Source organism: Anser anser, assembly GCF_964211835.1.
Source record: "Anser anser genome assembly, chromosome: 3".
NCBI classification, from domain to species: Eukaryota; Metazoa; Chordata; class Aves; order Anseriformes; family Anatidae; genus Anser; species Anser anser.
In genome coordinates this window covers 61,214,811-61,228,794 of record NC_139722.1, presented here as the reverse complement: position 1 = coordinate 61,228,794, position 13,984 = coordinate 61,214,811, and the positions used below count along the sequence as shown (strand labels likewise).

Below are 13,984 nucleotides of genomic sequence, written 5' to 3'. Positions count from 1 at the left end.
AGACTGTCTGCCTATGGACTTTTCTACTAGACTGGTCCATCCACTAGAATGCCTCCTGGGAGACTAGGTAAAAATATCCTGGGACAACCAATATTTATATGTTTTGACCAAGAGAAAAGTGGCTTGAATAAAGTCCCAAAAGCTCAGTGGTCATTAGTGGAAGAAAACTATTTAATATTATGTTGGAAGGTCAGTTTTCAGCACTAGATGTTCAAAAATAACTTAATTTCTTGGAAAAATAAAATACAAACATACCAAACAATTTTATACAAAGCCTCACATAACAAACAGGTAAACAGGCAGTCAGGTAGATTCATTTTGACAGGAATTTGTATGCACGAAGTGTTAAACATAAGCAAGAAATCAAACAAGCAAAATATATGAATAATGTTCTAAGAACAGATTTTCAATGGATGGCTGTCCTGAGCAGACTTACAACAGCATTGACCTCTGGAAAAAGATTGGAAATGTTTAAGTTATATACTAATATTTTTTAGCTTAAAGACACTTCCCTACATTACACAGGAATCCCAGATTTGTTTAAGTTATATACTAATATTTTTTAGCTTAAAGACACTTCCCTACATTACACAGGAATCCCAGATTTAAGTTTAGCTCTCACAATCTCATAGGGGACACTCGTTCCCAGGAGAGTTTCACATAGGTGGTATTGGAGGAAGAGAATACATCTCTTAAAAACCATATCTGGTGGCTGATGAAGGACAACTCACGTACTCCACAAGGAGTTTCTGTTCCGTGCTCTCCAGAAGGCAGTAGGAAAATGGACTCAGAGGTCTCAGACAATGAGGGAGTGAATGGAGAGCACAACTGGAAGTTATGAGAGATACACGATTAATATAGACAAACTAAAGCATGTTCATGAGTGAATTTGAGAGTGTCAACGTGTGCTAATAGTGACAAAGTTTTTCTGTTTAATGACTAGACAAGCGGCATGTGAGCAATAAAATCCTTCGGAGCCTGTTCCAGAGAAGTCTACAAGGTTAACACGGCCTCCCTGACAACTTTCTGGCATTAGCAATTCTATAAAAAATGTCAAGATGTGATCATGAAGTGTGGATTGGTTTTGATTTTTGCACTTGGAGATCACATTCTCATCTTCCCAAGGGTATGAGGGACTTTCATACTTTTTTTTTTTTTTTTGACCAGTTTCACTTTAAGTCACAGCACTTATCTGTGCATCCTTGCCCTCTGGTTTGACCTGGGGGAAATGAGTGAAATATAAATGCTCTGAGGTAGAAAAAATGCAGCTTAATCAGCCTTATATCAGTGAGAATAACTGGAATATAACGGAACAGAGAATATATGCTGCTCACAGGGAATAAGAATGTACCTCATAAACTTTAACAGATGATGAAATATAACACATGTCCTGTCACATCAACAAATCCTTACTTAAGAGTTCAGCATTGTAGAAGAGTGTATCTGCCAACTGGTGCTCAGCTGCAAAAACCATCATCAGCCACACAAGTCATAATATAACAGCTCAAATGATGATGTTCATGATTTACTACTGTAGTAAATAATTAAAAATAGAAATGTACTAATTTTATGAAGTACGAGGCAGATGAGCAAATGAGGTGAACAATGAGAGGTACTTTCAATGCTGGGAAGCAGCACAGTTACCCTGAAACCTAACAGAGGTATAGGGTAGTTTTTATTCTCTCCTTATGTTAATTCTGACCAATGTGATCAAATAACCACTACACCAAAAGTCAGACAGAAGCACCAACAGGTAGAAAACAGCAAGACACAGAATCGTTCTCTGGATATGCTTTATATCTTGATATTTTAAAGTGATACATTGATCCGCCTCTGGCCAAATCTCTCCCACTTCAGTGGAGTTCAAAGCTATACTACCAGTGCTGAGGTAAGAGGCAGCAATTTGCTGGTCTCTCCCCCTAGCTATAACAGCATGACAGCCAACCCCACACACTGCACTCCATGCAGTCTATAATGCACAGAAAAGAGAGATTTATTATTATTATTATTATTATTATTATTATTATTAATATTTTGTTTTTACCTGCTCACTGGCAGAAATTAGGTAAAGACATAATGAAAAAGGAGAATGAAAGTTCACACATCAAGAAATAGATGTAAGAGAACTGAGGGTAAATATCCTTGCTTGTTTGTGTATTTGCACTGGTCCTAAACACAGCATTTTACCCTTTGAAAGTACAAAGTGAGCACACTTGGTATAAAAAGACTCCTTCCCTTCCCCAGAGTTCACAATAAAGACTCTAATCTCATTTAGAGTATTAAAATATAGAATATTTAAACCCAATTGTTATACAAAATACATATGGAAAAAATACACATGTGCAACTGAGCATTTATGTAATATTACACACCTTTAATTTTATTTTTATTTTTTTTATCAGAGAACAAATCATCACAAAAAAAAATTTAGTATCATTATTATTTTGTAGTACCCTGAGAATTTTTAATTGTACAGGCTTTCTAGGAACAAGTAGCACCTGCAACACTTTTGAAAGACCACTGTGCTCACTGGGAACTTCACTATTCATGAGTTATTTATCCTCATAGTGATCCAATTCTCATAACCTTGGTTTGGATTAAGACCTTGTTTATAGATAGAGATCATATGCAGGAATGATAAGGGCTACATCTGCTAGAAAGGTCATGCATCAGAAGCTTACTGAGGTGCAGCTGTGCTATCTTTCCCTTCTCTTATGTCTAACCTCTTAGGCACTTAGGCTCAGACAGATCCCATCTTAAGTTTAGACAACACTTCAATGACATGCAAAAGTTAAAGCCTACTAATGATAAGCTCTCCCTGTATTCCCTTTTGCACTGCCCCAGTCTACTGTTGCAGTCAGCAAGACACATATTCCAGCTTAATTGGTACTTTCTCATTAAGTTCTCTATAAATATGTTAAAGGTAGTTACTGTAGGAAAAAAAAAAAAAAGGAAAAAGTCTACTAATTTTCTATTACAGTCCCTGGAAATGAACACATTTCTCTATTTATATGGATGTTGTTTATCAGTGTACATATATTAAAAAAAAAAAAAAGTTACTTAAGAATTCCACTCCTTTTACTTCATGGTTGTCCATGACATTTGTTTACTGATGCTGATGTCAGCAGTATAAATACATTAATTTCACTTGCCCTTGGGATATTTTTGGTTTATACAAGCCAACTGTATCTGCTGGCAATACTACTGGCTGTTAATATGCCTTTACTGTTTCTAACATCTCTGTATGGAGAATCAAGTATAGTAACAGTTGAGTTCTTAAAGACCAGTAGCACTGGTCTTTCTGAAATATTCAAACTCATAACAAAAGCAAGAATCCAAGAGGAATTACTTTTCTGTAGCTGTCTTTAAGACAGTTTATAGTTATCCATAAATGTTTGAGAATTAGAAAAATCTGCTCTGATTTTTAAAACTTTGTAATAGTTGATTCAGACTTTGCTTACGGAGTATGTGAGGTGCATGAGATGGAAACATCCTATGGGCACAATCAAACAGGGATGAAAGAAACGACAGCATCACTGTGGCAATTCTGCAAGCTCTGTGGTAGTCTGTGGGCTACACACAAAAGTAATACAAATGTTCATGTTCAGCTAGGTTTCTCTCTTGATTTGCTAATTAGAAATGTTTCTTACAAAGTAGCTGTTGTTACAGTGTTTGAAAAACAGTAGAAGAGAAGTTTTTGACAGGGTATTGAAATGCATACTGATATGGCACTGTTAAGCTGCAACATAAACAAGCCTATTTTGTACAAGACATGAATAACTACTCTTATCTTAGCATTCCAGAAAATCAGATTTTTGTCTGGGCCTGTGAGTTTTCTTATTAGCTTTCTCTTTTTATAACCGCAAACATCTGCCTTGAAACACAGAGGACTGGCCCATCAGCAGTTATAATCTGCAGGTTCTGGCTTTGGAAATTTCTGGCCCATTGGCTGGGGAGTTTGGGTGTGGAAAACATTTCTCTAATGTACGCTTTCTCACAGGCTTCTCTTAAGCATCTGATTCTGGCAGAGATAAAGAGGCAGGAAACTTACGACAAACAAGCAGTTCTTCTGCTTGTTTAAGTTTTTCTTAAGAAAAAATAGGTTTGCATTTATTACTCTTGAATGGCAAAGCACCTAGTAAACCTTTTGCATGTGTACCAACATTCTCCCTGTCCATTTTTCTCCCGTCTATACATCTGCCCTAATGGTTTTGTTTGATTAACTTCTGTCCCTCTTGGCAGCCCACTCCCACTGCTACATGCTGTTTTTTTCCCCAACCCCTTCTCCCCCTTGCTCCTGCCACCAGCAGGACTCCCTGCTGACTCATCAGGGCAACCCCACCTTATCATCCAGCGGACTGTGGCTCCTTTCCTCTCCCTCCTTCACTCCCTCCCTCTTTTCCTCCCTCTTCCTGTTGCTTTCCCACTTGCTGCTCTGTGACCTGAATGTCTTTTGGATCTCCTTGCAGGAAAGAGAATGAGTGCAACTGTCTGGTGGGGAGAGGGATTCACTCCCTAGCATTACTCAGACTAGAGCCAGCCAGTGGGACCAAAGATGCAATGGAAAAGCTAGGGAGTAAAAGAATAACATCTGCAGCTGGCGCTTAAACAGGTCTGTCTTACTTATCCTGATTCATCAGTTTCCCTGTAAACCCATCATTCCAGTTTTCTTATTTCTTCCTCTATGCATCCAAATGCTGTCAGTTATTTCCATTTGCCCGTCGAATCCATTGTCTGCCTGGAATGTCTGTTCCAATGTACCTCAGGGACCTTGTCCTTGTTCTTCTATAAACTCTTCCCTCATTTGTAACATCTGCTTCAGTCCTGCTTTATGTTTTGTGCTTAGAGTCTATCTCATTTCTCTCCTTGACTTTTTCATGTTAACCTTCTGAAAATGGGGTTTACTGCACACTTTCCCTCTACCTTCCCTGAAGCCATTATGAACACATAGGTGTACAGGCCAGACAGCTATGATACAGTGAATCAACACGAAAATCATGGATCACATACCTTGCCATACTTTTGTGCATAGGATCCCGTAAGCAGCGAATGAAAAACTATGATTGTTTCATCCAAATCCCAAACAAATACACGCTGAAAACAGAAGTGGAGACAGTATTAACAAATAAATAACATCAGAGTCCCACAACCACCCTACCCATGGTGCCTAAAATTCAGCTTAGTCCTAAACTTTAACTGTAACTTAACTAAGCAGGTTTTCTCTGAAAATCAGCAAGAATAGTATGTTATGCATCTATTGGTAAAAAGTCAGACGGACAGTAACACTTAAAGGTTGGACTAGGTGATCTTAGAGGTCTTTTTCCAACCTGAATGATTCTATGATTTCAACTGTTCAACCATTTCTTATTCTTCCCTTAAAAAGCTTTTCAAAAAAGTTGCATAACACAGATTTCAGAAACATGATGGGGGTCAAATGCAAGTGTTATCTTAATGATAAACTCAGATACTCCTCTTAGTAACTTAACAAATCTGTGACTCAAGATTCTTTTCTCCTGCATAGCGAGAATCAAGTCCTGGGTAAAAGTACTACCTGCCACATAGAATGTCATACAGGATTTAAATCTTATTTTAGGATTAAAAAAATATATGTTAATAACAGTTTCTGTATAAAAGCAATGTACCTGGCGTGTGCATTCAGTGCTTTGCACTGCAGCCTATCCTGTCACCCCAACAGTGACTGTGTCATCAGCCAAGTCCTAGCCAAGTCTGTTTTCTGCTGTACCCAGAGGTGTTCAGTGAAGGCACAGGCAGCGTGGCTGTCTGGGGCTACCCACTCCGAAAACCAGTCTCGTGGCAGTAGGAGGCACAGCACACAGGCGGGCAGCACATTCTTCCAATGCCAGCGTTTCATACATGAAGGCACTGAGCTTCTTCTCCTGTTGCATTAAGGTAGCACGCTGCTAATGCAGGAGTACTAAGACTATAATTACCCCCTTGCTAAGAGGTCATCTGTGTTTTAAATCATCCCTGCATATATTAGGTAGATATATTTCTTCACTAAGGCATCAATATTGCACTTACTTAAGTACTGTCATAACTTTACTCATGTCAGCTGCATCACTGAAATCCACTGACATCAGTTAAAACATAAAAACAGGTCTGTTCATAAGTACTTGAAAGGCTATGGCCAGATGATCCTGCATATTTACACTGCATTCATAAATAAATGTAGTAAGGCTGAGAAACATATTTGAGATTTCCTATTCCAAAAACTGAAAGAAACTCTGACTATTTTGAATAAACAAGTCTCACAATTTTGTGGTTCTATTGTATGAAGAACTAAAGGACCCACAGTCAGAGCTAAAAAGTGGAAGGCTGAATCACATTTACTTTTCTTTGTCGTACAGAACTGTAATGTCTCATTGTACATGTATATTAAAACAGCAGCTAATATCTGTTAAGTTCAGTTAGCGACATCAAGTCCATTATGTTTTCTAAAGTGCCTTAAGCTATTTCCACAGCTGTACTTTTCAGAATTTACTTTTCATCAGAAGAAACTTCCACATTACCATTCATCAATTACTGCAGGCATACCTCCAAGTCACTGTCCGGAGGGGGTGATGGATTATTCTTCCGCCCTCTACCCCGAGACTTTGACCCAGAACTCCTACATGTTCTCTCATCAAGATCTTTGATTGGCGTGGAGGGGCTCTGTACTGTGTCAAACTCCCCTGTAAAGTCAACCATTCATAGCAAAATTAGTGTCGGATTTTTAAGTAATAAACTTTTTTTCCACAGCTAGACAGACCTGTATGCAAACACAACCACGAAATGTGCCTAAATAAATTGTACAAAATGACTGATAAGCAGTTTGTCCAGTGTAGAAGGAGTCTGCAGATGCCACAAACACTTTTGACTTTACAAAGGAAATGTTATAAATCTTAGTAGAATAAGAGAGAGATAAAAATAATACATACGCTTGTGCAGACCTACACATACATACATGAGCATAAGCAAAATATTGATAGAGCCAAGGAAGATGTATTTTAGAAGTCATACGAATGAACGAATGACTTATCAAAACATGAAGTGTGTTTTAGTTAAAAAAAGTTTATTTCCCATTTTTGGAGTTCACTTGGACTTATTTCCAAGTCCTGTGTTTTACCAGAACACCCTTTGGTACTCATCCACACACACCAGAATACCAAGACTGCTTCATCTCCTCCTCTGTCTCCTCCTCTAGTAGAGTTTTTTTTTTTTTTTTTTTTTCTTCCCACTTTAACTCTGACCATGAATTGGCAGAGGAAAGTCACAATTTTAAATGTATTATTCCACTTACTACCAAAAAAAGTGGAAAGTCGTATTTGCTGTAGTCTGATCATCTTTCTCTAAGTATTGGCCACTGTCTCCTGCCAGAGAAAAGACATTGAGCTAGAAGGACCTTTGATCTAGTATGGCATAGTTGCTCTTAATGCTCAGGCTTATACCCCTGACTTTTTAAATGTAATCTGCTTTGCTTCTGTTGGTAACAAATGGCTTTGGAGGTGATCACACACAACAGCAGATATGTAAGACAGACCAAAGAAGGTACCTCCGGGAAGGATGGTGTGTAACTTGGCCTTCTAAAGCATTTTTACACCGCATCTCAGTAACTGGAAATTATCCTTTTCTTCGTAACACAGTATTTTCAGTGCCCCTTTAAAACTGCTAGCAATAAATACAGTTTGGTGAAGTTCATGAGTGCTAAATTACATAAATACTCTTTCATTATCTAGACTATTAAAGATTTGTTTTTTTCTCTACCAGTGAAGGAATGGGTACAGCTTAGATCTGACATCTACTATAGAGTTTGATTCAAGGGATTCCTCGTGCTGCATGTAATTGTGATTTTCTGGGCTTTTTTATTGTTGTTTGTTTGTTTGGCAATATTTGTTAGAAGTGCTCATGATGCCACTTCTGAAAAAAAACAAAACAACAACAACAACAACAAAAAAACTGGTACAAATGTTTCAAAAGAATTATCTATGATGAATCTGATTTTGAACTGGAATCTGAACACCATACATTTTTAGTAAAGAGGATTGCTAAGACTGCCAAACTCCACCAGGAAACAGAGAAAGTGGCCAGCAGATCAAGAAGAGTGATTTTCTGCTCTGTTCAGATCTTGCAAGACAATGTCTGAAAAAAGGCTTTGTTCTGGGTCCCCAGGTACCAGAGAGAGATTGACAAGCTGGAGTTAGTCCAACTGAGAGCAACCACAACAGTTAAAGGGCTGGAGCACATAGGAGGAAAGGCTGAGGGAATTTCCGTGGAGCTGTAGAGAGAAATGACAAGAAACAACAGATACAAATCACAGCAGAGGATATTCCTGTTGGTTAGAACAAGAAAAAGTTCTTCACTGTGAGAGTGGTCAGGCCCTGGGACAGATGCCTAGAGAGTCTGTGAGTTCTCCATCCTTGCAGATACTCAAAACTTGACTGGAGAGAACCCTGAGCAATATGATATAAATTGGCTCGTCCATGAGCAGTTTGGACCAAAAGACCAGTAGAAGTCCCTTCCAACTTGCATGATTGAAAGTTTCTATGACCTTCCCTGAGTCATTCACCTCTTTCTCTCTCCACAACAAAGAAAACAATTCTAGTCTAAGAAGAAAAAATAGAACACAATCTTAAGTGAGAGTCTGAGTGTAACGTAACACCACAGTTAAATTCTTCGTCTCTTCCATCATTTATTTATACCTTACAGTGAACCACATACAAAATATTATTAAAATAAATATACTAGGAAGATATACTTACATATCTTGTATGGAAAGAAAATACTGTTGTATTTCTTGGAAGAATAAGATTTAAGCCCATAATGTTGCATTCCTGAATGGGAGCTCTAGGCATTATGGGGAAAGAATTCAAGATTTAAGGACAGGGCAGAACATGAAGAAAGTTAGATCCTGAGCATATTGGTTAGGATATTTACCTGGAAGAAGGACATATCTAGGTTCTGTTGACCTCTCTGAGGCACATTTGTTTATTTGACTGAATGACTGATATATATATGTATACATAAGTATAAATACAGAGATGCTTTCATGACTCAGAATCCATATACCTGCACATCCAAGTGGAAGATGATGAATCCTCCATGAAACAGGAGGAAATCAAATCTGTCTCTCTCACTTCCTGACAAAGTACCCTAATTATTCTACCGTCACCTGGAAGAGTATACTACTATTTTCTTCTCAAAATAGATGATGACTAGTTCAATGTTGTAAAACCAATGTGTGTCTCTGGCTGTGCAGAATATAGCCAAACTTTCAGGCAGCTGCTAAGAAGAGATATTCAGAACTGTAATTTGAGAATTTATTCCAGGTGCCATTTTAGATAGGTCTGTCCTGATCATATATATTCTGTGGTATTTTCTCTTGTCTTTCAGCTGAAACTCTTATCAGAAAAGAAATGATGGGGAAATTAGGCAGCAATAATAATATCTAATTAATAATGTTCCCATAGTGTTTTTACTTTGTCCCTACACAATGGGGAGAGAGTTCTTATTGACTACTTATTTCTATTCCCAGAATGGTGTTGATGTCAATAACGACACTGCAGGTCGTGGAGCAATCAATAAGGTCACATTATCTTCGTTCTTTCTCCATAAGTAGAACAGCAAAATATACTTTTCTAAATGTAAGAATGTACAAAAAGGTGTTTCAGAATCACATTCCTTGCACAGCAAAAACTGATACTGACTTCAAAAGAAGTTTTGAGTATACAAGTGTTATGTACAAAACTATAATTTCCCAGCTACTCTGACAGAATGGAAAAAGAATCCAAAAACAAAACCCAGCAAAAGAGTCAAAAACTAAATAACTGAATATGAATGTTTACATTCTTATCACAAAAATTTTCATATTTATAACATGCCAAGATTTTACAAGAAAATCAAGGCTCACTTCTACAGTAATCTACAGTAATATATTAAAACATCTGTTTTCAATGAGCGTGCTTACTCCAATCTACCAAAAATAAAATATATATAAAAGAACAACACCCTATTTTCTAAATCTTCTCTGAAAGTATCTAACAACTGAAGTAAACAACTTCAAGTTTCATTTAGCATTAGCCATTACCAGTTGCTCCAGGCCTCTGCTTGGGCCAACACTGTATGTGATTGCATAATTAGCCATTAATCAGTACTGTAACTAATCACTGTACGTTCTAAGTCCTATATATTTAGAGCCAACTTTATTTCATTACACTAATCTCTAAATCAGAATGAGCAGCTGTCTCTTACTTGAATGCAAGGTATGCATCTATTTTAGAACTGCATAAGTCTGTAGTGATTTTTATTTTTATTTTTTTTGAAAAACTGTAGGCTTAATTGTTTGATTTGCTTTTTACCAACAGCAGGCTAAATGAGCAACTGCATTTTCTTATCTTTAATTTGCTTTAGAAATGAGGTCAATACTGATAAAAGGAAAACTTATTAAAAATTCAGCTCTGTAAAAGAATCTGAGAAATTCTAGTACCAAAGAGTACCAAAAACCTTACCCTTATAAAGATTTTCTACTGCAGTTAACATTAGACAGAAATTTTTATTGTAATATTTGAATTCTTTTAGCTTTTCCAATATTTAGCACATGCCTAATAAGTACACGTCATAGCCTTCTCTCACTGGAACTATGAGCAGCATCAAAGATCCAATAAAACAAGAGGAAAATGTTAAAACTGGAACGTTGAATGACCACTTCATCACAGATGTTCGTGCACATATTCATACACTGGTTCATGTCCAGCATGAAGCCTTCCATGCCACAGAGACCTTGCAGCAGCTCCAACCAGAGGTTAGGGAGTTACACCAAAACTGGTAAAAACAGAGGTAGTTCATATTCAGAACATTTTTTTCTCACCTGTACTTTGATGCAAGCATCCCCTCCTCCCTGTTAAAACACAGTTGTGCCACTTAAGCTGGAGAAAAGTGTGGGCACAGGCCAGAACAAGTTCTCAATGAGACAACTTCTGGCGTGTGTAATGGTGGAAAGCTACCACTGACTGTCTTGTGTGTGTTTGTATCCTGTTCCAGCCGAGCATGTCGCAGCCTCTCACCAAATACTGTCAGGAGCAGGGGACACTGAATCTTCTCCCTGTCTTCCAGTGAGACTTCTGTGGAAGTGGCTGTCTCTGGATCCCAGCAGCCTATTGACAGTCCACAAGCTCCTCAAAAAAACAGGACTTTTGCCAAGAATCCCTTTCTTTAGTAGAAGCAAAGACCAGACCCATAATGTGTTATCAGTTGTTATGAGTAGTAGAGAGAGTAATGCCTATTTCAATTTTCATCTCATTTTCTTTACTTGGTCAACAAATAAAATTATAACAGATATTTAAATCTTGATCTGATGGGGCTTTTTATCACAAGAAGTCCTGTGTATATGGAGAGTACTAGAGACTAATTTGAATTAGCAGCTAGCAGAGATGGCGGAAGAATGAAGTGCCTTACTGTGTTTAATCTTATGTTTTAATTGGAGTAACTCTTAGGACCAAGCAATGAAGGTCTGTTAGGCAGCCAGCAAACATGTTGAGTACTGAACCTCTGCAGTATGATCTATCTGAAGTGATTTCTATATCCAAGACACTGAATCTCATGCATATAAATTTATTTTTACAGTGACACACAATGGCACAGGCATGTCATGTATTCTCAAAGTGGGTGTTGCACTCTCAATAAAGGGTCTCATGACCAGTTCAGCACTTCACAGAAATAAGGAGTGAGTGGGCAGATTTGTAAGTTCAGATGCACAACTTACTTAAAAGGAAAAGAAGTTCATACGCTTAAACAATCCACAAATAAGAAAAGTCCTTACTGTTTCATAGATGTGCAGCCTTCAAGATTTTTTCTATCTGTTTAAGCTATGTAAAATTCTTTTCTTTTGTCAATTCCTAATTTGTCTGTTTTGCTATTCAATACTAAGGTAGTTTTAAGACATAAGATATCTACACAGCATTTCTAGGAAACAGATACACAAGGTTGAGACAAAGGGAAAATGCTGTCTGATTTTCTCAAATAAAAATATAGAATAACAAAGGAACAAGGAAAAGTGCACCAGACATGCACAATTATCAAAAAATCGATTGTGAATACTCTTTCCACTCTTTTGAAAATACATTACATAAGATCGTGCTTTATCATGAATGTTCTGCAACTGCTGGAATTTCAATTGATTTTAAGTTGTATCTTTACTTTTCTTCCTAAAATTGCTCTTTGAGGCATTTTATGTTTTCATCAAAAACCAAGAGAACATGCATTGCCCAGAGAAGTTGTGGATGCCCTATCCCTGGAAGTGTTTAAAACCAAGTTGGATGGGACTTTGGGCAACCTGATCTCTTGGAAGGTGTCCCTGCCCATGGCAGGGGGTTGGAACTAGGTGGTCTTTAAGGTCCCTTCCAACTCAAACCATTCTGTGATTCTATGATCTCCCCATATCCATACCATGCCATACCACAAATATGCAAATGCATGCACATATATACACAATTTAAAGATCAGTCTGAGGAAAAAAGCTAGCAGGAAAAAAAAATCAACTCATGAAATTAAACATTCTAAAGTTTTCAGTAAATTTAAGCAGCTTACATGAAGTATGAGGCCTTGCCTATACTCTTCTACACAGTATTACCCTTCCTTTCTACACACTATTATAACAATTTTACCATGATGTTTATCAGTGTTCAGTTGTTAGGATGAGAATTAGGAAAATTTACAGAATGAGTTGACTTTGTGAGCAAAGCACATTTTCCCTTTTCAGACCCTAATCCAAAACCAGTTTGTTAGTGTATTCATAAATTGTCACAGCCTGTGGGCAAGGCAGACTTTAACCACGCTGTATATGTGAAGCCACTGTCCCTACAAGATTGCTCTAACTGCACTGGGCCAGGCAGCTGGCAATTATCTCCTTTCTCACAGATGCTACATGCAGCTCTAAGTAGGCTGTTTAGGATATAAATATGAAATAAAACTGGGATAGATTTTTAAGGAATTCCTGAAATAATTGAAACAATATAGGAAAGTAAGGATGAAAAAACAGGCTCTATTCACCCAGTAAGGTTAACCACACATCTGACTGTGGCTGTAAGTTCCTAAGCCAGCCCACAGAGAAGTTTGAGACTCTGAACTGTACTATGCATCATTTCAAAGGCATAATTTTATCTTGATGTACTTTAGTCCCATATAGATTAAATGTGGGAAAATACATTGGTGAGATGTTCAGGAACTCTAGTATGGAAAAAAAAATCCTTGGTTAACATCTGCATTTTCATGACATGTATAACAGAGAAAATAAATGACTGTGAACTGGGTTATAATGATAATGAGAAAAAATGAGGAGCTGTCATTATCCAACAGTGATGCCCTAAAAACACAGATGCGTAACTAAATACTGTGTTGTAATGCATATGCACAAGGGGGCAGAGTTGGGCAGGCAAAATTAGTCTCCTGATTTCTCTTTGGAGCTATCTTTTTCACAGTTTCAATTACTTTAATTTTTTGTTTGTTTGTTTGTTTTAAAGAATTGTGTTAATAACTGATCACTCTATTCTTAGTCACCTAAATTTGTGAATTAGCAAGTCTGGCTTCTATACGTTTTGAATAAAATGCATGTACACTTGCTGGTATGATTGGGGCATAATTAAATGAAGAAAAACATAGTGTTTTAAATCATTTGCAGTAACACTTCAGAATATGCAAGTAGATACCAGAATGTTACACTGCCAGTAACTGGGGATCTGACTGAATTTTTATTTAAGGTTTATTACTGTACATTTGTTTTTGGTACTAACAGATCCCTAACAGACCATTGCAACAATTTCAGTCCACTCCTTCCACAGATAATGTCAAACTGCAAAGAAGTGGTTTGGTTTTGTTTTTTTGTTTGTTTTTAACTTACAAACAAGTTACACAGATTTCTTAAATAAACAAACAAACAAAAACAAACAGAAAGCTTATTTTGATTGGTTTGCATGATAAATAAAGTTTCCTG

The 13,984-nt window shown here is 37.3% G+C and overlaps 1 protein-coding gene across 7 annotated transcripts in view; it reads right to left on the bottom strand.

Annotated features, from left to right (window-relative positions):
- The window catches only part of EYA4 (EYA transcriptional coactivator and phosphatase 4), a 154,580-nt gene that overhangs the window by 20,049 nt on the left and 120,547 nt on the right, over nt 1-13,984 (bottom strand). For all 7 annotated transcript variants that reach the window (XM_083829337.1, XM_083829341.1, XM_083829340.1 and 4 more), the window contains 2 exons: nt 6,556-6,692; nt 5,011-5,094 (listed from right to left, as the gene is read on the bottom strand). In XM_083829337.1, coding sequence (XP_083685463.1) covers nt 5,011-5,094; nt 6,556-6,692 — 221 coding nt within the window. The remainder of the gene's footprint in view (nt 1-5,010; nt 5,095-6,555; nt 6,693-13,984) is intronic.